Raw genomic sequence first — 22,208 nt, 5'->3', positions numbered from 1 at the left:
CTTTTTTTTGGGGGTTTTTTTCCCCCCAAATGTACTAGTTTATCATATGTTATAATTTGCTTCAAAAACCCTTTTTTCCTTATAAAATATTATTAAAATTTCTCCAACACAATTTAAACAAAAGCTAGGTGTATTGAATTTCCCCTTTTATTTATTTATTATTTGGTTTGGTTACAAAAGGCAATATAGCTTGTAAGTTATTATAAAAAAAGTCGTGTAAAAAAAATGAAAATATAACCCAAAAAACATAAAAAAATAAAAAATCTCCTAAACCCTAAATAAACCCCAAAACCTCACCACTGTAACTGCATCAGCATCAATGGCGTCCCTGCTGAGAGTGAGGTCAAGGGCGAGGCCCAACCCTCTCTTCCTCCGCACTCTCCCCACTTTCCTCCACCTCCGTCGCACCCTCTGCTCCGCCACCCAGTCCCAACCCGACCCTGACTCACCGCCAACAACCACCAAGGTCCTGGAATCCTTCAAGGAGGAATTCGAAGTAGGGTCCCGCCTCATCACTCTCGAGAGCGGCAAGGTCGCACGCTTCGCAAACGGCGCCGTCGTTTTGGGCTTGGACGGCACCAACGTCCTCTCCACCGTCTGCTCCGCCAGGGGCGACGCCGTTCGCGATTTCTTGCCCCTCACTGTATGTTCCCTCATTTCTTTCTTCTTTCATCAAATGAAAAAATAAAAGCTTTGTATTTTCCTTTTGTCATTTATTTTATAGGGATGGAAGTGAATTGAGCATTTTTCCGAAGCTACTCTTTGCTTCGATTTTTCATTAGCAACTCAATAAGCTAAGCTCATTAATGTACCTCGGTTGGGAGCATAGAAAATAGGTTACTTTTCTTTGCTTGGCCTGGCTCTTAGTTCACTTATGTATTAGAGGGTCGTGATAGAGTATAGGTAGGGAAGTGTTAGGATCAATATGGGGTGTGTGAATTTGAATGGATTGATTTTCAGGGTTGAAATGATGATATGGTAATAGTACTCCTCAATTTAAGGACATCTGAAATAAATAGTTATGTAGTAGGAATAATAGTACACCTCAGTTCAGAATTGTGGAGTTGTCTAACTGTTGCATCATATGTATTGTGACATGTACTCATGTCCAATTCTTTTCTCTGACATTCAGAATTTGCTGAAGTATAGGAATAGGAATCTAAACTCCCTTTTTTTTTGTAATAAGAATCAAATTGACCAACGTGTCTGTTGTTAATAGGTGGATTACCAAGAAAAGCAGTTTGCCCAAGGTGTGATTCCAACAACATATATGCGTAGGGAAGGTGCCCCAAAGGAACGTGAACTATTGTGTGGTCGGATCATTGACCGTCCGATTCGGCCATTATTCCCGCCTGGGTTTTACCATGAGGTTCAGGTGAGGCCACTGTTAAGTTATCCTTTATTCAAAATGTTTTCTATTTTTTATTTTGGTAACAAAAATGCATGACTTCTAGGTTATGGCAAGTGTTCTTTCTTCTGATGGAAATCAAGATCCAGATGTACTAGCAGCTAATGCAACATCTGCTGCTCTTATGTTATCAGATATTCCTTGGGGTGGTCCCATAGGAATGATTCGTATTGGGAGGATATGTGGGCAATTCATTATAAATCCTACTATGGATGAGGTAATTTTAAAATTCTTTCACTACATTAGTTATCAGATTTCTATATATTAATATATTTAATATGAATATGAATTTAATTTTTATGTGCTATCAGTGTGAAATAGTTTTACACAAACAACTAATCATGTGTTGTCACATCAATAAAATAAATAATTTTCAAACCTACTATTTAAAAAATCATCTAAACGCTTGAAACTAATTGAATAACCATGTAAAACTCTTTACACTATTAGCGCGTCAAAATTAAACTCTATTAATATATAATGTTTTATATAAAATGGGTTGGGGGCATCCTTTGTTTTGTTAAGCAGTTTTTCTTACTCCACCCATTGTGTTTTATTGTTCTTTTATATTTGAAGTTGAGTTGAACTGCCAATCTACTTTCTTTGATGAGTTTTGCATATTACCATTCTTACAATTTCACTCAAAATGACCATCTAGCATACCTTTTGTATCAGAAAATGTGTTGGTTTTGCAAATTGCACCTCAATTTGATTTTAAGCATTTTTTTCCCTTCTAATTAACATTGAAATTCTATTTTATGAGGGTATGTTAATGACAATAATCTGGTTGTTGAATAATGAAATACCATTTCCTATTTCTTATAGCTCCTTATTTTCATGATGCAGTTAAGTGTAAGTGATCTTAATTTGATATATGCATGTACAAGGGACAAAACTTTGATGATCGATGTACAAGCTCGTGAGATTTCGGAGAAAGATCTAGAAGCTGGGATAAGATTGGCTCATCCTGAGGTGACTTCAAAAGTCAAAACCATTTTTACTATTATTATTATTATTATTATTATTATTATTATTATTATTATTATTATTATTATTATTATTATTATTATTATTGGGATGTTATTGAGATATGTCCTTCTAATTGTTCAGGCAATTAAGTATATTGAACCTCAAATCAGGCTTGCTGCAAAAGCTGGTAAATCTAAGAAAGAATACAAACTTTCTATGTTGTCGGACAGAACAATGGAGAAAGTTAGCAGCATGGCAGCAGCGCCTATTGAAGCTGTTTTTACTGATCCTAGTTATGGAAAGGTGTTCTTTTTCTACTTCCTTTTTTCTTTCTTTGTGCTTTTTGTGATTAGTAAACTAGACATTGAAATCTCTCATTAATTTTTGTGGGTTTTTCCAATAATTACTTCCAGTTTGAGCGTGGAGAAGCATTGAATGGTATTACACAAGATGTAAAGAGGGTGCTTGAGGAAGAAGGTGATGAAGAGAGCTTAAAAGTTTTGCCGAAGGCAGTAGACACAGTGAGAAAGAAGGTATGCAGCCATGTGATTAGTTAGAAATTAGGGGGCGATCAGTCTTCTAATTTTTCTCCCCAATATACAAATATATTATCCTTGACTCCTTGCTTAATTATTCAGTTTTAAAATGAGAAAATCTTACCATATTATTTGAATAACCTCTGGCCATATATACTTTAGACATGGTTGGGGATGATAAAAATTTATCTTCTTCTTTCTGTCAATACTTCTTGAATTGGAATATTTGTCAAAGTCATCATCTATTAAAGTGTGTAGATACCTAAGTAGATAAGTATTTTCTTTCATGAAGTTTTGGTGCTAAATTTTAAAATGAACACAAAAGGAAAAACTTTTTTTTTCTTTGGTGAAACTCACTCCCTTATTATTTGAAATTTTTAAAATACCTTACAAGCTATAAAGTTACTTAGTGTATGATTGGTGATGGTTAACTTGATCATGACAGAATTACATATGATGTTTCCACTAAAAAGTTTTTTGTTATTGCTGTTGTCATTTTTATTTTATTTTTTTATAAAAAAAAATTAATATATGTAGACATAATCCACACCATACAGAAACTTTTTTAAGGGATAACATGAGATTCCAAAATTGTCGGATGTAAGTTATATATCTCCCTCATATGTTGATTTAGGATTTACTTGTTGAATATTGGTGTTTATATTTTCACAATGTAGGTTGTCCGTAAAAGAATTATTGCAGAAGGATTCAGAGTTGATGGAAGACGGTTGGATGAAGTTAGGCCTTTATGTTGTGAGGCTGGAACTTATTCCGTATTGCATGGATCTTCACTTTTTAACCGTGGAGAAACACAGGTCTATTCTATGATTTTATTTTATGTTTTATTCTGTTATTGATTTCTAAAAGCTTGATAATTGCAAACTGAAATATATATTTTATTGTTGCCATGGACAGGTCCTCTGTACAGTAACACTTGGAGCACCTACAGATGCTCAAAGACTGGACTCTTTAGTTGGTCCTCCAACAAAGCGATTCATGCTTCACTACAGTTTTCCACCTCATTGCATTAATGAAGTTGGTAAACGTGGTGGTCTGAACAGGCGTGAAGTTGGGCATGGTAAATTATGCGCACAAACAATTAAAATAAATAAATAAGAAGAAAAAGAAAAAGGGTTAAAAGTCAAAATTAGTTCTTTACTAGATAATGAAAATATTGAATACCAAATGGCTTATAGTTAGATAGTTGATGTTGAATTTGAATTTGAATTTTTTGTTCACTACTCATGTGGGATGGAAGTACTGGTATAAGATATAAATCAATACTATTGTAATTGGCTTTATTTAGCACAACCTTGATCCATCATTTTTTAGATGTAAGGGGTGCTAAAACAATCATTTATGCGAAACGATGTTGTGCTTTATACAAATTGACTTTTCCATGATACGCCTGATTTTATGTTAAGCTATGGTTATATGATCAAGTTATTCATTCTAGAAACTACCACCACCAAAGGATGATGAGTTCTAAGTAATTACAGATTGTCTTATACAAAGCTTAAGTTCCTAACTAAAGGTTGGTTTCTCTACTGTTTTATTTTTGTAGGAACTCTTGCTGAGAAAGCCCTTCTTGCTGTTTTGCCTCCTGAAGATGATTTTCCCTATACTGTTCGTGTCAACTCAGAAGTTATGGCTTCAGATGGTTCAACATCAATGGCAACAGTATGTGGAGGTGCTCATTCTAACCCCAAGTAGCAGCATTTGTGTTGACATTTACAAAACAAAGATGCTTGTTCCTGAATATTTTATTCTTTGAAGGTAGCATGGCTCTTATGGATGCTGGCATTCCAGTACGTGAACATGTTGCTGGTGTTTCTGTGGGTCTTGTCAGTGAAGTTGATCCATCCACTGGTGAAATAGTGGATTATCGTATATTGACTGATATTCTGGTATTTTTCACAACGTATTGAGTGCATTTCTTTACAATGTTTGTTTGGAGTATTATTGAATTAAAAATTTGACCTTACTAGTCTACTGATGTAAAAACTTTTATTAACATTTTTTAATCATTTAATATTTTTATTTATATTCAAATTTATTTTTTCATTCATAGGCAATCTTAATGAAAAAATACATTTTCCATCAATGATCCTCTTACAGCCAAAGACACTCTTTGTAGTATTAGTAGGTCTTTAATATTTTTCATGTATCGGCATTGCCTAATTATGAGGTGGCCAAGGGAGATTTACGTATAGATGATCTCACTGCAGACCTGATAGAGCGCAATCGCGTCATTTGATCCATGAAGCCGACCCCTCCCCACCCCACCCCAAGTGGGATATGATTTTGTTGTTGACATTGCCTAATTAGGTTCCCCATTTGTAGGATTCTTAGGTGTATATTCATAGTGATATTGATATTGAACAACATAATAGATGATTGTTCTCTTACCAAGTATTAAACTTAAAAAATTTTATTTTTAAGGGCTTGGAAGACCACTTGGGTGACATGGACTTCAAGATTGCTGGGACTCGAAAAGGAGTTACTGCTATTCAGTTGGACATAAAACCAGCTGGAATTCCTGTAGATATCATATGTGAATGTTTAGAACCTGCTCGTAAAGCTCGCCTTCAAATTCTTGATCACATGGAACAGGAAATTAGTGCACCTCGTAACAAGGATGACAGTACTACGCCACGATTAGGTCTCGCCTTTTAACCTCTTTTCGCCCTCCCTATTCTTCACTTTTGGTGTTTTTTAGAATAGGTTTTCCTACCATGCAAAACACCCTTTCTAAGTATGAAATTTTTCTTTGCTAATGCAGCCACCTTAAAGTACAGCAATGATGCTATTCGTCGCCTAATTGGGCCAATGGGTGCTCTAAAGAGAAAAATGGAAGAGGAAACAGGTCACTTTAAGTTTGAAGCATCTTGGATGTTTACCACATTCTGTCCTCTTGTTGGTTTACCTATAAATGTTGTGTTTCTAGTATGCTGTATATATATTTTGTGAAGCAGAACACATTTGTATATGTTATGTTTATTGACTATGCTATTATGTATTACAATCAGGTGCTCGGATGTCTGTAGGCGATGGAACACTTACAATAGTTGCTAAAAATCAGGCTGTAATGGACAAATTACTGGAGAAGGTAGTTCTTCTATCGTGTTTAGCCTTAATTTTTCTATAAAGCTGTGCTTGTCATCTGTAATGGCATTATGGCATTCCCAAGGGAGACAATGTCTCTCTCCTGTTTTAGGAATTATTGTTTTATCTTCTAAATCATTTTGACATGTGTAGTTTATCCTTATATGTATCCCATAAAAAAAATGTTAATGTATTTATTAATGATGAATGGTGAAATATCCACTCTTGTTTCTTCCTTCATGGATGTCATATTGATGACCATTCTTGTTTGTCAGATTGATTTTATAGTAGGCCGTGAAATTGAAGTTGGAGGAATCTACAAAGGTGTCGTCACCTCTATAAAAGAATATGGAGCTTTTGTGGAGTTTAATGGTGGCCAGCAAGGGCTTCTCCACATTTCTGAGTTGTCACATGAGCCGGTATGTATGATTTTAACTTATCATAATTTCTTATCTTTAAGAGTCATATTATTGTTGTTTCTGCTACCAACAGGAACAGAATTTTGCATATAATAGTGTCTTTAAGGTAGCGTTTGGTGGAAAGACAGAGACGGAAAGACTAAGACTGAGAGACAGAGACTGAGAGACAGAGATTGAAATAAATCTCAGTATTCTGTTTGGTGCAAAATGAGAGACAAAAACTAAAACAAGAACAAAATTCTAATTTAATTTGCACAAACAGTAAAATTAGAATTAATTAATTGAAATGAGGGTATTTTAGGTATAAAATGTTATTAAAGTTTCAGTTTTCATCTCTAAAAATTTTAGTCCCCTGTGTCCCTACTTTTTGGAAGTACTGAAATACTGAAATTTTACGAACAGAGACACAAATTTTAGTACCAATCTCTAAACCAACAAACATGATACTGAGTCTCAGTCTCTCAGTCTCTGTCTCAGTACCTCAAAACAAATACTACCTAATAAAACTACCATTTCCACAGGTTTCCCGAGTTGCAGATATAGTCTCTATTGGCCAGCAGCTTTCTTTGATGTGCATAGGCCAAGATGTTCGTGGTAACATTAAATTATCCCTTAAGGCAGTTAAGCCTCGTCCCGGAGGATCAGAGACTGATGATGTAGGTGAAGGATCTGTGGCATCTGCAAAAGAAACAGCCAAAATTTGGGCACCGGTTGGGGATGAATCTAAAGCAGAAGAGCAACACAATTCTGCCTCTGATTTTCCGATAGGCAAAAATGAATTAGGTGAGGCGAAGCCAGCTACCTCCCAAGTACCAGTATTTTTAATACGTAGTGCTGAAGAGTGTGATGGGGATGAGAAGTCTACCAGCTCAAATCTGACATCAGAGGATACCCGCAAAAATAAAGGGAGAGAACCAATTCACAAGTCAAAATCTCGTCAATCTCAAGATGTGATGGATGCTTCATCTTCGCATTCAGGTCCCTTCCCACGTACTAATGCTAAGAAGTCAAAAAATCTGAAGCAGAAAAAGTCTAGTTCGCATTTGGAGGAGTGTGAGAAGGAAGCTGAAGATAAGGAAGCGGTAACTGCAAAACAACTGAAAATTGGAACTAAAGTTACTTCCAAAGTGCATCAAATTCGTGCACACGGGTTGGTATTGGATTTGGGTGGAGGACTTAAAGGAATGTACCGATTTGAGGTATGAGTTGCCTTTATATCCTTAATGACATAGATACTCAATGTCCCCTTTCTTTCTCTCTGTTGTGTAGCTTTAATTAACATCTTATGTACACGTAATTAACATCTTATATACACTTTGCCCATCATTGCACATCATATTACCTTTTTCAGTGGTTGAGAACAATGCATTTGTTGGACTTTATCTATGGGTTATAGCTGGAATTTTCAACTGATCGTTCATACAGAAGTATAAACACTTGCAAATCCACATAATTTCATCGTAGACCATTTATCAGATGAATTTTTTAATCCTTATTATTTCTGAAGTCCACCCATGTGTTTTGCACTATCAATTAATTTGTATTCCTTGTTTTGTCATGTAGGAGAATAGTGATAAAAGGAACTTTAAGATAGGTGAGGAGATCAGAGTAGCATGCTCAAGCTTTTCTAGCAAGGGGATTCCAGTAATGACTATGGTGGATGAAGACTAAATTCCTAGTGGTCATTCCTTTTCTCGAGCGATCCCATAGGTGTAAACTGCTAAGATGATGACTTCGAAGATCTACTCGCAGCACGCTGGAAGCAAAAGTGATTGTTATTCTGGTTTCTGGTTAGTCACCAGTGATTTTATTAAAGAACTGGATCATAATGAGTGCTATTGACATCAATCAGTTCATGCCACCGACACCATTTAGTGAGACTACACTAAATTGTTGTTGAGCTGCTGAAAATTCATTCAATGAATTTTGGGAGACATTTCACATTGTGGTCCATAGATTTAACCAAATGAAGCATGAAAAGCTGATGAAAATGAGTCTGAGAGTCTAGAGATGGTTGATGCAAGATTACCAAAATAACCACCGTTTCATAGCAAGACAGTGGTATGAGTCTAGTAATTGACTAACATTTAGTTGTTAATCATCTATACTACTATCTGTCTAATTTTTGTTGAGGGAAGGACTAAATAAATGTATACGAGTTATTCTTGACTAGGGTTTTGGTACTTATATTGATTGCATGTTCAAAAATGAATATTTGATCCTCATCTAAATGGAAAATGTGATTTGGTTTCTGATTTCCGTTTTTTGAATTTTGTAAAGAGAAATCAAAAATGGTAAAAACAATAAACTCTACTTTCTGTTTTATTATTTGTTGCAAAGATCTAAAAATTTAAGCAAGCATAGGGTTCAATGGCCTTCAAATTCCATACATCAATAGCTAAACCTAACCAATATACAATATATAATACAATATGTAAATACAAAAGTTTTCTTAAAACATACAATGCCAATACAGCATTATACATTAAATAAAAAAATGCTTTGTTCATAAAATGGAAAAGTTATAATAATGTTAATCAAATATTTATAATTATGATCCTAGATATGAGGATTATTCAGATGGTAACTAGAAAAACAGAGATTGAATAATAATCTAATCTTCTAACTGAAAGTGAAAAAAAAAAAAAAAAAGATTAGATGCCAATACATCACCATAAATCTAAAACAACAATGTTTGATGGACACACATGCCAATACATCAGCACAATTCAGGTAATTGAGTATGATAGTGATAGTTCTCAGTTGGTTTCACAAAGATGCTTCCAACTCTATTCTTAACTAAAGAAATTGCTTCCCAAGTTGGTAAATGAGGCAACGACCACCAAGTACCAAGAATTCCAACCAAAGTGAACTTTTGATCTCTTACTTCCACAGCAGCCAGGCATAGAAGCTTATAGTCATGAACTTCAACTTTGCTGGCATACGGCTGCAAGATCAAAGGTCATAAGATACCAAAGGTTTTACTCAAAAGAATAACAAGATTAGTGAAATTCAGAGCACATAACAAGATTCTAAGACATCCTTATTCGTATCCGCATGCAAATTCTCGGTCAAAATATATGCTATTTGTTCTATCAACATGGCAAAGTCAAATATTTTCATCGATGTAGCTACATGATTAAATGTTTGTTAGAAACTCTCTATTACTGACAATGCATATAAATTAAATTCCAAATCCAAATATCGTTGCACTCGTCATTACATACGTATATATTATGTTCATTTTTACACCAACTAAATCTGTAGGGGGACAATACATTACAAATAAAAACATTTGAGTCAATAACAACTTGGAAATAGGGAGATGCAATAAAAAAAACTGGTTAAGATTGGGTGATCTAGTAACAAAACATTAAAAGCAACATTTTATTCTATCATAAAACATTTGGAAATTCAATATCATGATTAAGTGCTATTACAAGAGAAAAGGAATTCAATCATGATATATTGATGTTAGGTAACAGTGGAGTACAAGTGATAAAAATGAGATAGCTGACTAGCATGCGAAAAATTAAGCTAATAAGGGATGTCATGCACCTTTTTCTTGAAAAAACGAGTATCTTGACGCATGGATTGTTCGCACAGCTGCAATATAAGGACATTTTCAAGGGATATATAATCATATAAACATTGTTCGTTGTTTCTATCAAATATTTATTCAAAATAAAAGAGCCTTTAGGTTAAGAATAAGACCACAATTCAATATATATGTTTTCGACTCATAAAAAAATGTTCTAGACCTATGAAAGATCTTTCGATGATTAAAATATGAAAATAAAAAAAAATCCATCAGATATTAATACATGATCTGACCTGATCAACAAAAATATAGACAGAGAAAGGATTGGGCTTGGTGCTTAGGAGAAACAAGGTAACTTTGACAAACAAGATCATAATTGGATCATCCAAGTTCGTCAACACTGTAAGAAAGAAAAGAACAGGAAGCCAGAATTTCCTAGTGAATTTCAAAAAGTGGTGCACAATTTCTTCCTCCTCAGAAACATCCTGTGAGTTATCAGAAGGATCATCCACCAAAGCATCCCCAGCTTTAAACAAACAAGAAAACTTCAGTTATTGAAAGAAAACATGAGAAAATGAGATAGGGAGGAAGAATATGAAGAAATATAGAAAAGTTAAAAGTGCATTAATACCAATGAGATGAGATATCTGGCTCACCATCCATGGCATGAGCTATAACTGATGCTGATGCAATTGACACTCCTAATATGCTTCCAATGCTCAAGTAACTGCCTGAAATGTGCATCATCAACCTCATATTACATTTTATACCACTCACAGATAATGGAAGGGCATGTTTGGTACATTTTCCTTTTGCATATAACTTCAAATTTGATATAAAAGATTGAAATTCTAGTTAATTGCCGATTCTAGAACCACGCCACATTGCCACAACCCACAGATAAGATACACAGATAATCATCATAGTCAATCATAACCAGATGATGCATCTCAAGACGTGAAGAAAACTTGTCAAATGAGTATGATTACCATCATAAACCTAATTTCAGCTTAATGTGACAAGATTCCATACTAGGTACGAGCCAATTAACACAAGTTGCTTCAAGTTTAGTATGCTAACATGGATTTAATTATGATATCGGACCATAATGTAAAATATTTACTTCGGCAATGCATCAATGCTTTTTCTTTCTCTAATATAACTACTAGTATCCAAAGTCCATATGTAAGCACAACTAATCTAGCTTGAGCCTGTCGACTCACTTTAAGGGTATCACTCTCTCCTTACCAGTTTCTGCCATTTGCCAATACTCGAAATTGATATCTTATTGGGTGTTTGTTAGTTTTGATTTTGCAGGAGAAGAAAAGGTATGGAAGGAAAAAGCCTTGAAGGGTAAGCAGAAGTTCTTTTTACTCTTCAAATCCTTTCCTTCCATATTCCCCTCAAAAACTCCAACTCTCAAACATACCCTTAAAGAAACAAGTGTCAAACCATTGCAATCAACAAGCATTGCTTCAGTGCATCAAAATCAAAGTTTTGTAATGTTATCTGAATAATATTAACACAAATTTTGATGTTGCTTATTTCATACTGAAATATATCTTTAGTTGAGAATACCAACTTCCACTAAACCACACACTCAGAATATACTTGATTGAAAAATTTACAATAATAATATATTAAAAAGAAAAATAAAAACAGAACTAGATAGTTATTGTTACCAGAAAAGCGATTACTTTTACGGAGGAAGTTAGCTGGGACATTGAGATTGAAGCTATGGGAATGAAAAAAGGGTTTCCCTGGTTGTTGAAGGGTGTTCTTCAGTTTTAGCGCCAATTGTGTTTTCACAATATCCAATTTCAATTTGCTGCACTTGTAACCTGAATCCAATGATAATAGAGGACACGAAAAGGGATTAAAGTTGAGAAATTTAATCATGGGTCAATAAGAAAATGAGTTAAGGAGGAGGGTGGAGTAACTAACTGGTAGTGGTAGTGAAGAACAAGTGTTGGTTGAAACGAGAGATTGGACAGAGTCTGAATATTTGAACAAACTTTGAAGCATGACCCATCATCTCAATCCAATCAAAGTTTCTTCCTTTTTCAATTCCTTGTTCCTCTCTGTAATTCGCATCAATCAGAGGAGCACCATATTCATGTTAGGATGTGAAGAAAGAGCATGCAGCTGCCACCCACTTTCTGAAAAAAAAAAAAAAAAAAAAAAACACTGTAGTTGTATACTTGTATACTTCGAAAATATTTGTTAGAGAGATAGAAATGGTATTTTATTTGAATATTGATATTTAGAGTGTATTATAATATTATGTGGCAGAAAATGCTGATATAATCTCATTTGTAATTATACTAAATAATTTTATTTTTAATAAAAATATTAATATTTTTTTATATAAAAAAAATTAACCTATACTTTATATGATAGATAATATAATTTTACAATAAGGGAATCTAAAATATAAATGTCAAGTAATTGTAACTGATCACAATTGCGTTGAACATTATAAAAGTAGTGTGTTAATAATGATTTTATTTTTTAACCATTAGAAATTTTTAAATTGAATTTAAAATCCATTGTAATGAATTAGTCCTTTTTGGGAGATACTGTAAAAAAAAATTATTTGTCAACAAATTATAGAAAAATGAAGAAATATTTTTGAATATTATGCCAAAAATATTACGGATCCAGAAATGTATCGTGGTGTCAATAACATATATAATATTAAAGAAATATGTAAATAAATTATAATGTAAGATGCATTACAAAAATATACTGATAAAAAAATATATTTAAAGTACAAAAAAATATGTGTACTTTTTACTAACGAAGTGGTACACGTCAATTCTTTATATCATAAAATTTATTGATAATAGAATTGGCGTCAGATCTTTCAACAATTTTCTTCTCAATGTAAATCAGAAGACAATTAGCAAGAAATTCATCTTCCATTTTATTTCTGAGTCTATTCTTCACAATATTCATAGTTGAAAAAGATCTCTCAATTGTAGTAGTTGAAACAGGAAGTTAATACCAAGCGAATCAAACAATCAATCAAAAGATATGTTAAAGACTTTCCTGTCTTCGTTAATTCTTGACATAACTCCGAAATTGTGCACAAGTTAGTTAACTCAACATGATTAGGAACATCAAGTTCATAATATTGAGCTTGCATTCTAATGTGAAATTTCTCTTAGTCACTGAAGTCACCTGGACAAAACCGTTCTACTAATTCACATGCTTTGTTGGCACTGAAGAACTTATAATTATCTCTATAATTTAAAGTTAAACTTAAAATAAGCAATTCCACCATATTATCATTGAATCTTTCATTAAGCTCTTGCAACTGTGTATCAATTACAGTCAGAAATAAATTAACACGATAATGATGCTTCACTGAAATTTGGTCAACAATTTTACGAGTTCGGCCTCTTCTAGGAATATGCAATGCATTCATATTAGGAACTTGAACTTCATGTTTTTCACGAAACAATATAACTTCTTTTATGAAAGCCTCCCAACTTGATTCTCTCATTCGTTAGATTAAAGTATTGGTAGTAGAAATCAGAGTTAAAGCATTCAATATGTCTTGATTTTTTTATTGCAAAGCTTGACAAAGATCATGACTAACTTCCAAAATATTTCTCATTAAATGTAAAATAAAGACAAATTCAAAGGATGTGATAGCATCATAAGCAGCATTAGCATCACCACGAGTGGGGGAATTGTCTTCTTCAGTGCTTTTTTCAAGAACTTCACAAAGTAGCATCAAACATGTATAGCAAGCTACGTACAGAATTTAAGTTAAATCCCCATCTAATATCTCTAGTTCTTTACAAAGTACCAACAAGTTGATTATCAACAATTAAGTTTGCAACATTATTTGCTTGAGCAACCCTTAACTGATCATGACGTTTAGGAGAAACAGTTACAACATTCACAATTAATGTAAGTTTTGAAAAGAATTGATGAACATAGCAAACTTCTTTAGCTGCAGAAACAAGTGTCAATTGTAATCGATGAGTAAGACATTGAATGTAATAAGTAAAAGGGTAATTTTTCAAACATAGAGTTTGCAATCCGTTCTATTCACCACGCATATTACTAGTTCCATCATACCCTTGTTTTCTAAGATTTTGAACATTAAGATTATGACGAGAAAGAACTGATGAAATTTCTGTTTTCAATGTCAAAGAACACGTATCAGAAACATGTATAAGATCAAAAAATCTTTCTTGAACACAATCGTGCTTGTCTACAAATCTCTGAACCATAGACATTTCTTCTCGCTTTGACTAATCTCTTGCTTCATCAATAATTATACAAAATTTAGAATCACCAATTTCTTCTCGAATTGTTGCATGCACTTTTCTAGTAAAGATATGAAATATATCTTTTTGAACACCAGGAAATATATATTGAGCATTTTCAGGAGCATTTTCAAGAACAACATTATTAACATTCTGATTACATGAAGCTAAAAGCTTAATTAACTCAATAAAATTTTTTCGATTCAAAGATCCAGGACTTTCATCGTCGCCTCTAAATGCACATGCTTGAAATGCAAGCCAGCGAATAGCATTAATAGATGTCTTCAATCTTAAGCGGTTATTTGTAATAGTTTCATTACTATGCCTATCAAGAACTTTGTCTATATACTTAGATTGAGCTATTAAATCATCACAAGATTTCACACATAAATTATGGGGAGAATTAAGAATAAAACCCTCGTGACATACAAATACTAAATTCACTCCATTGTTTACTTTCTTCCAATTACTAAATCCTAATTCTGATAATATTTACTAAACAAATAGCAAGGCAAACAATAAGCAACATCTTTTTTCTGGTGAATATTCTAACCAACTTGAAAAATTCTTAAATCAAGAAGATTGAAAATATCAAGAAGATTGAAAATATCAACGGTGATTGTTATTACCAGAAACTGGATAGCTAATATTTGTTAGTTGGTATGGCCCAGCTATTATGTATGCTCTACAAATCTTATCACGTTTATTGACATTATATTGCCAAATTGGACGTCGCTTTCCTGGATCCCTTTCTAGTAAAGAGATATCAACATCTCTTTCTAATCTTAGAACTTTAACTTCATGTTGATGTGTATTTTGAGTAAGATTAGAGAGTTCACTTACTTAAACTTCTTGTGAAATAAAATTAGATGATTGACTTATTTAAACTCCAACATTATCAGCAGCTTTTCTCTTAAAAATTGTATCAATTTTACTTTGTTTTTTCATCATAAAATGTTTTAGTTTTTTTTACCTGAAAAAAATTCAAATAATTATATACTCACATGAATAAACAAAATTTAAATATTTTTTATTAATTAAATATCAATAACAAATTAACAATATTTAAAAAAAAATAAAAAAACTACTAAACGAATAGCATCAATAAAATAGAACTCAAAGTAGCATTTATTTACAGTGGCATTTGCTCAAAAACTACTAAGCGTACAGGCCGTACAACATCAATGGAAATATGGAATCCGTAACAATAGTTAAATGGTGGTCAATTGGTCATGATAGATATTACACACAAATAAGAATACTATTTTGCAAAGAAGATTAGTTATTAGTTTATTACTAAATAATTAGAATTATTTAGAGTTTCTACCGCCTTTGGATCAAACTTCAAAGACTAATTCCATTTATAATGCACTATTTACGCCAAGTATAGATTATAACAGTTTTATACATGTATAATAAATAAGTGTTTAGCATATTGTACCTTATACAGTTGTACGGTTGTACCGTTGTGACACTTGAAAGTGGAGGGCGTTGGCTAATTAGCTATGGTTTTAAGAGAATATTAAACGTCAAAGAGGAATAAGAGAAGAAAAATAATGTAGTATTTATTTAAATATCATTATATTTTATTGGGTTGGACTTCTTAAATTTTATTATTAGCTTCTATTCTTAATATATAAAAGTAGATACATAAGTTTACCCACATTATTTTGAAGTTATTCCTCTTCTTCTACGAACGCCATGTCAGCAACATTGCTTATTTGGCAAAATGTTAGAATCAACCAATCAAATCTTGCCAAATCAACTTTTATTTTCAAACAAAAAAGAAATACAAAACAAAACTCAAAAACACAATAAAAACCAACAACTTAACTTTTTCCAAATTAATCCTTATTTTTAAAACAATAAAAACACAAATTAACATTTACCCAAAAAAAAACCGCTTACCTTTCTCATACTTCTAGAAACCCTCTTCCTCTTCGCACCTCTCCGTACCATCCCATGAGCCATTGTTTTTTCCTACCTACATCCTCTTCCGGTCCCATGAGCCATTGTTTTTTTCTCGAAACAATTGTCCATCGCGATGTCCATCTTCGATGGAGCCGCATTGCATAAATTGCAGAAACCAGGCCAAACTCCATTCCTCCTGTTGTGGTTTTCCTGCCGGAGCTCGATTCTGGATCTCAGCAGTGGTAATGACAGACTGGAAGAGTTAATACCTAAAATTGCTAGATTAAAGAGACGGAGAACAATCCTTTCAAAAAAAAAGAAGACAATAAGATATGTGCCTCCAATATATGATTCTGCAGCTTGGTTTGTTTAACATAATTTTTATTGCACCTTCCTTATTTTATTGTAAATTGATTCATAAGGTGATTTTGATGACTATTTTAAAAATGTAGAAACACAATTATTTGAAACATTTAGATCTATCCAATTTAGACAAACAAGAATGAGGAGAAAGTAATATCTCCGGTCGAAGAGGAGTGCCAATTTAGCTTCAAGTTCAGGTTAGTATAAAAGAGTCTTATAACATATTCTATTCTATTTTTTGTATGGATTTTTGGTACGAATAGAAAAAAAATTCTTTTGTAATTGTTTACAAATCATTACATAGGATTTAAATAAAATATTTTGTATTATATTTAAAATCACAAAAATCGGTGTAAAAAGATAATTTTTGGGTCAAAAAATCACATGAATAGTAATTTTGCAATTCGTAGAAAAATATGGATATCTTTCCAATTTTATTGTGTAATAAGATTGTCCAATCCATTAGTTAAATCAAATTGTTGAGAAAAAATTGAGAAGCCTATTGGTATTTTTAATATTTTATGGGATAACCTTAAAAAAAAATACTTCAATAATAATTTTACAACCCTTGAAGAGAAAGCTATGTCTTAGATTAAGAAATATTACCAATTTAGCTTTCACTTAGGTGAGTACAAATTATTATATAACATGTTTTATTCTAATTGTTGCTACTCATAGCTAATTAATAGGAAAAAATCCGTATAATTTGTTATAATTGTTTGCTATGTAGGATGAAAATGAAATCTTTTGCATATATCTATCTATCTATCTATCTATCTATCTATCTATCTATCTAAAAGCTGATACCAACTCTCTCCACAATGAGTTTAAGCCATATTTTCTTAACTAATGATGACATATCAGCAATTCTAATGACTTTGACAAAAGATGAAAATCAATCGATCACTATTTAGTAAAATATTTTAAAAAAATTAAAACAAAAAACCCTTATATATTATTATTCAATTGAAAGATCAAGTACTAATTAAATGCAATAAACATACATTAAAAGTGTCATAATAATAATAATAATTATAAAAACTTTCAGTTACAAATATTCAAATTCTACAACTTATATATATTAAGACTCTTACTATTCTTCATTTCTTAATCTCTCATACTAATTGTCAAAAATTCCTTAAATTTAATATAATATCCACAATGTCTTTTCTTTGCTAATGATGCTACATCAACAATTCTAATGACTGGCAAAAGATAAAAATCAACCAATCACTATTTAGTAAAATGTTTTAAAAAAAATAAAACAAAAAACTCTTATCTATTATTATTCAATTGAAACATCAAGTATTAATTAAATGCAATAAACATGCATACATTAAAAGTGTCATAATAATAATAATAATAATAATAATTATAAAAAATTTCAGTTACAAATATTCAAATTCTACAACTTATACATATTAACACTCTTACTACTCTTCATTTCTTAATCTCTCATACTAATTGTCAAAAAATCTTTAAATTTAATATAACATTTTTATATGTTTTTCATTCTCATTTATTTATTTTTTTAATTATTTATAAACAAAAAAACTACAAAAAAGACAAAGTGTAGCCATTAATGTAAATAAAAAAATGCAGTTTTGTATAACTCTAATATAAATAATTTATGTCTTTTTTAAAAATAAATAAATTCAAAATCTATTTATAATATGTTCTCTAAAATATTTTTAATATAACATTTATTAAAATATACTATATAGTATAAATAATCTACATCTCCGCGCAATGCGCGGGTCTCACTCTAGTTTTTTTTTAAAAGTTGGAGAGTCCAGACCTCCACTTATCCTCCATGTATTTGTTTCTGGGCAAAAATGAACTATTAGTATTTTTGTAATTTTTTCTTTATTTAGTTCCAATTTAAAATAGCTTTTTTTCTAAGTTACCATTTGCATGGTTTTGTAAGTAAAATAAAGAGCAAAAAGCTTCTCCCACTCTCTGATTATGATTATATTTGGTAATAACACATTAGAATATTAGATTGATTGTCATTTGAGTTGAAATTGCATACTACTTAATTTTTGAAAGGTGAAATCTTCTCCTTTATAATCATTTAATTGTAAATTATTTTGAATGAATAAGTTAGCACAAAATATAGTCTTTATTTTTTACGATTCATTTGAGAGAAATAGAGAATATATGAGATGGAATAATAATAGTAAGAGTGTTTAAATAAATTAATGTACATTTTTTAGTATTTATAACTGAAAATTATTATTATTATAAATTTTAATATAGATGTTAATTTTGGTGTCTTTACTTTTGTTGGTGTCTAATATAGATATTAATTGTATTTAACTATTATTTTTTAATTCAATTAAGTAATAATAAGTATTAAATTTAATTAATTAGCATGATTAAAGGCTTACATCATTTTATATAATGTCATCTATGCAAAATGCTGATATGATACAATTACAAAAAGTAATAGAACATAAACTCATTCTATAATAAGCTTGCAATTATTTTTCAGTGAACAAACTGAACTTTAATCTTTGGGAATCATCATGATATAAGAGAAGAATATGCTTGTCACTCATTGAGCAAATCACTTTCAAGGTATCATATCGAATCATGATCATAAAAAAACCATCTTGATTCTTCTGAAACAGACCATTGACAACATATACATGTGCTCCCTTGAAGTCATGGCTTCAGAATAGTTTGGTGAGTTGCAACTCAGTTAATGAAAATTCCCATGACTTTCAACTTTGTTTCATGAATTATAAAGTCTGCATTTTCCAGTCCCAGCACAAACAGAACACTCATCGGCATCTCCGGATATGTGCTTCAAGCAATGCTTGATCCTATCATTCATAACATCCTGTGGCACAAGATTGTTCAAGTTCAATATGACAGTTACAATGCAACATAGATTCATTGCTTGGTATTTATTTTTCATAGTACTCCTTCCACTTTCACATCAAAGTAATAATTGCCTGATTCAGACTGGTGTAAGGAGTAAGAAATAGGCCCAAGGCCAATTAAGATAGTTTTATTAGTAATTGATTTACTATAAATAGATATAGTAGAAAACCAAGTTGGGTTAGTCTAGTAGTTAGCTCACTAGTCCGCATAAGTAAAAGTTGGGGGTTTGAATCCCACCTTGTGCATGCAACAACCCATTGATTCATGGTAAAAGCAGGATAATTGATATATAATTATTTAATTTTGAATCTGATACAATGTCTATGATCATGGTTTATCCATTAAGAAAGTCCAACCAAGCATGATATTCCCTAACTAACCAAGCATGAGAGAAATTTCATCCATTAAACAACTATAATTGATTCATAAAAAGGCGATTTGAAATAAAACCTTTTTAATCATCTTGACACATGATAGTTTTAGGAATTTTAATTAAATCAGAATTGTTTTGTTCGCCTTGATATAAAGATGCTATTAAGCTTGAAACCCAAGGAAGCAAAACATTTTCCTGAGTGATTTGTAAAACTCAACTCGGGACAGCAAACATGACATTGTGAATTTGTGAAATGTACAAGAGTTCATACCACCAGTAGCTCATGCAGTCCAAGGGGTGCGGTTACAATGTATGATACGCCAGGGTGCTCCTTTGCTGCCTCGGAACTTAACGAAGGAATATCCTACATAATACAATGAGGAGTTTTAAGGATTTTGCCACTTACTGAAATCTTCAATCTTCATCAAGTTGAGGAATCACAACAAAAATTTATAGAAGAACCACGCTACATGTACACCAAAAATAAGCTATTGGCATAAAATACATGTTAAAATATAAAAGACATATTGAAAATGAGTTAAACAACATATGTATTTATTTATACACAAATACATAGTGACTGATTTGGTGGCTGATTTTTCGTGTGCGCATAGCACTTTTGTTTACGAAAAGATAGGACAGATAACAGTTTCACAAAGGTCTACCTGATTCCAATGCCTTCCGGGAGAGAGGAAAAAGGGGCTGATAACGACACGTTGTGCACCTTGTTCGACACAGGATTGAAAGGCATCTCTAATTGATGGTTCTGCTAATTCCTAAAAATGTGTATATATTATGAAACATCAGGAATTGCCCCCAGAAATCCAAATTATAATATTGTCATAAAATGAAAAGGAAAAGAAAAAAGATGTTGATTTATGCACCATGAAGAAAATTGTTCACACTATGAAACAAGCTTAATCTCTTTTACCCCTCATGAAGAGAAAAGACAATGTCATTGCCCATGACAAACAAACAACCTAAGTAAAATGCTAACAGTCCTAAGATGATGCATACTACATATCATGCTTGCAAGATTCGGAAAAGTTTATCAGCTAACATTTCTCTAATTCTATGTTTTTCTCTACTTGACAACTTTTTGCGAATAAAACTAAAAACAAAAAGATTACAGAAAATTAGTAAATTACCATATGAGCAGGCTCCACAATCTCGTACCCAGTTTTATGTTTAAACATCTCCACAAATTCATCTGACATCAAAAACCAAAACTAATTTCATACCTCAAATTATAGTATTCCCAAAGTACAATAAAAGTGGTAGTAGGAGTGATAACATCAAAATAAAGAACCCAGCTTACTAAGTAAAAGATTGGACTCTTTGCGACGCGACCCATGATCCACAATTATCACCGCATCACCATCACCAACCCCACCATAGCTTTTAGCTCTCAGACACAATACTCTGCTTAAAGTTGGAGTCTTTGGTGACAAATTTGAGGTTTTGAAGGATACCCATCTCGTGTTTGTTCCCTTTTCACTTGCAGAAAGTCCGTAACAACAATAACAAGAACACCAACCAAAGTAAGAGAATAAAAAAAAGTTCTTGTCCAAAGAAAAAGGAAAACAAAAAAACAAAAAAGAAAAAAAAAAAGGGAAGAAACTGAAAGGCAGAATGGAGGTAGTACCTTGTGAAGGGAAGGGAAGGAAGTGAAAGAGATTTCATGGGCACATCAAATGATCAAAAAGTTGCTTCCTTTTTAGTTTGGGGATAGCCTCATTTACTATCAATCAACCCATTCCAACTTCCAAGTATTTGCAACCCCTATAATAATGGGGAAAAAAAATCCTCACTATCTTAGTAAAGTAATAAAATTAATAATTTTTATTTTAGCACAAAAAATAATGCTTATTATTTATGAATTTTATTATTTTAATTTAACAATAATTAGATATTTACTTTTTTATTTTATCAATTTCTTCATTTTAGAAAAGTTTAATCCTCTAATAATATCCCATCTCTCCTTCTTTTTTCGCTAATTTTGGGTTTATTAAGAATAAAAAAAATAAAAACTTCAAGTAATACTTCAAATTAATTTTCAAAAATTTTTTAGTCAAATATTTTATTCTTTAGCAAATTTTTTAATTATAAAAAAAATCAAATTTTCATTTTATTAAACAAGTTAATCAATAAATCTCATCTTTTCTTGTTAAAGACTAATAAATTTAACTAAATTAATTCTCATTACTATTTTTGAATATATAAAATTCCAAAAGACATTTAAACCTTTTAGATTAGTCCCTCTATGTAAGCAAGTTTTGCTAACCTCTAACAAAAGAATTTAACTTAGAAATTGATTTGTCTGCTAAAATAAATAGTTAAAATTAAAATAATAATTAAAATTTATTAAAGATTAAACTACAACTAAAATTTTTTAAAAGATTAATATAGAG

General features: G+C 31.7%; 4 protein-coding genes across 6 annotated transcripts; 1 reads left to right on the top strand and 3 right to left on the bottom strand.

Annotated features, from left to right (window-relative positions):
* On the top strand, positions 1-8,692 carry LOC112801951 (polyribonucleotide nucleotidyltransferase 2, mitochondrial). Its single transcript, XM_025844912.3, has 16 exons — positions 1-643; positions 1,220-1,375; positions 1,455-1,625; positions 2,255-2,380; positions 2,519-2,680; positions 2,791-2,910; positions 3,591-3,728; positions 3,829-3,991; positions 4,478-4,603; positions 4,690-4,820; positions 5,356-5,575; positions 5,696-5,779; positions 5,943-6,022; positions 6,294-6,437; positions 6,959-7,636; positions 8,001-8,692. The coding sequence occupies exons 1-16, from the start codon at positions 320-322 to the stop codon at positions 8,106-8,108; spliced, it is 2,931 nt and encodes a 976-aa protein (XP_025700697.1). The 5' UTR covers positions 1-319; the 3' UTR covers positions 8,109-8,692.
* Positions 8,693-8,884: 192 nt separating this feature from the next.
* On the bottom strand, positions 8,885-12,229 carry LOC112801950 (uncharacterized). Of its 2 annotated transcripts, none has more exons than XM_025844909.3 (6): positions 11,923-12,229; positions 11,661-11,819; positions 10,635-10,709; positions 10,272-10,504; positions 9,996-10,043; positions 8,885-9,384 (listed from the first exon to the last, which is right to left on the bottom strand). In XM_025844909.3, the coding sequence occupies exons 1-6, from the start codon at positions 12,011-12,013 to the stop codon at positions 9,157-9,159; spliced, it is 834 nt and encodes a 277-aa protein (XP_025700694.1). In that variant the 5' UTR covers positions 12,014-12,229; the 3' UTR covers positions 8,885-9,156. The 2 variants fall into 2 exon arrangements, with proteins under 2 accessions (XP_025700694.1, XP_025700696.1); XM_025844911.3 differs by having other exon boundaries at positions 11,676-11,819; positions 11,923-12,165.
* A 915-nt stretch (positions 12,230-13,144) lies between these two features.
* LOC140173243 (uncharacterized) lies at positions 13,145-14,231 on the bottom strand. Its single transcript, XM_072196033.1, has 4 exons — positions 14,057-14,231; positions 13,796-13,942; positions 13,619-13,704; positions 13,145-13,297 (listed from the first exon to the last, which is right to left on the bottom strand). Exons 1-4 carry the CDS (start codon positions 14,229-14,231, stop codon positions 13,145-13,147), a joined length of 561 nt encoding a protein of 186 aa, XP_072052134.1.
* A 4,753-nt stretch (positions 14,232-18,984) lies between these two features.
* On the bottom strand, positions 18,985-21,591 carry LOC112801949 (sirohydrochlorin ferrochelatase, chloroplastic). 2 transcript variants are annotated; one of them, XM_025844908.3, is made up of 6 exons: positions 21,443-21,591; positions 21,116-21,294; positions 20,946-21,007; positions 20,463-20,573; positions 20,069-20,161; positions 18,985-19,380 (listed from the first exon to the last, which is right to left on the bottom strand). In XM_025844908.3, the coding sequence occupies exons 1-6, from the start codon at positions 21,478-21,480 to the stop codon at positions 19,273-19,275; spliced, it is 591 nt and encodes a 196-aa protein (XP_025700693.1). In that variant the 5' UTR covers positions 21,481-21,591; the 3' UTR covers positions 18,985-19,272. The 2 variants fall into 2 exon arrangements, with proteins under 2 accessions (XP_025700693.1, XP_072093547.1); XM_072237446.1 differs by having other exon boundaries at positions 21,116-21,307; positions 21,444-21,579.
* Positions 21,592-22,208: the final 617 nt, after the last annotated feature.

Source organism: Arachis hypogaea, chromosome 5, assembly GCF_003086295.3.
Source record: "Arachis hypogaea cultivar Tifrunner chromosome 5, arahy.Tifrunner.gnm2.J5K5, whole genome shotgun sequence".
NCBI classification, from domain to species: Eukaryota; Viridiplantae; Streptophyta; class Magnoliopsida; order Fabales; family Fabaceae; genus Arachis; species Arachis hypogaea.
This window is presented reverse-complemented; position numbering and strand designations above follow the sequence as displayed.

What these genes read in the sequence shown, in the direction of transcription:
- LOC112801951 (XM_025844912.3), top strand. Translation starts at nt 320, where the DNA reads ATGGCGTCCCTGCTGAGAGTGAGGTCAAGGGCGAGGCCCAACCCTCTC. An exon ending in GGTTTTACCATGAGGTTCAG is followed by an intron (nt 1,376 to 1,454) that starts GTGAGGCCACTG and finishes CATGACTTCTAG; the next exon opens with GTTATGGCAAGTGTTCTTTC. An exon ending in TAAATCCTACTATGGATGAG is followed by an intron (nt 1,626 to 2,254) that starts GTAATTTTAAAA and finishes TTCATGATGCAG; the next exon opens with TTAAGTGTAAGTGATCTTAA.
- LOC112801950 (XM_025844909.3), bottom strand. Translation starts at nt 12,013, where the DNA reads ATGATGGGTCATGCTTCAAAGTTTGTTCAAATATTCAGACTCTGTCCA. An exon ending in TATAGCTCATGCCATGGATG is followed by an intron (nt 10,505 to 10,634) that starts GTGAGCCAGATA and finishes GTTTGTTTAAAG; the next exon opens with CTGGGGATGCTTTGGTGGAT. An exon ending in TCTATATTTTTGTTGATCAG is followed by an intron (nt 10,044 to 10,271) that starts GTCAGATCATGT and finishes CTTATATTGCAG; the next exon opens with CTGTGCGAACAATCCATGCG.
- LOC140173243 (XM_072196033.1), bottom strand. Translation starts at nt 14,231, where the DNA reads ATGTCTATGGTTCAGAGATTTGTAGACAAGCACGATTGTGTTCAAGAA. An exon ending in ACAAGGGTATGATGGAACTA is followed by an intron (nt 13,943 to 14,056) that starts GTAATATGCGTG and finishes TTGTTTCTGCAG; the next exon opens with CTAAAGAAGTTTGCTATGTT. An exon ending in CTATCACATCCTTTGAATTT is followed by an intron (nt 13,298 to 13,618) that starts GTCTTTATTTTA and finishes ATTGATACACAG; the next exon opens with TTGCAAGAGCTTAATGAAAG.
- LOC112801949 (XM_072237446.1), bottom strand. Translation starts at nt 21,480, where the DNA reads ATGAAATCTCTTTCACTTCCTTCCCTTCCCTTCACAA. An exon ending in TTGTGGAGCCTGCTCATATG is followed by an intron (nt 20,574 to 20,945) that starts GTAATTTACTAA and finishes ACACATTTTTAG; the next exon opens with GAATTAGCAGAACCATCAAT. An exon ending in CCGGAAGGCATTGGAATCAG is followed by an intron (nt 20,162 to 20,462) that starts GTAGACCTTTGT and finishes TGTATTATGTAG; the next exon opens with GATATTCCTTCGTTAAGTTC.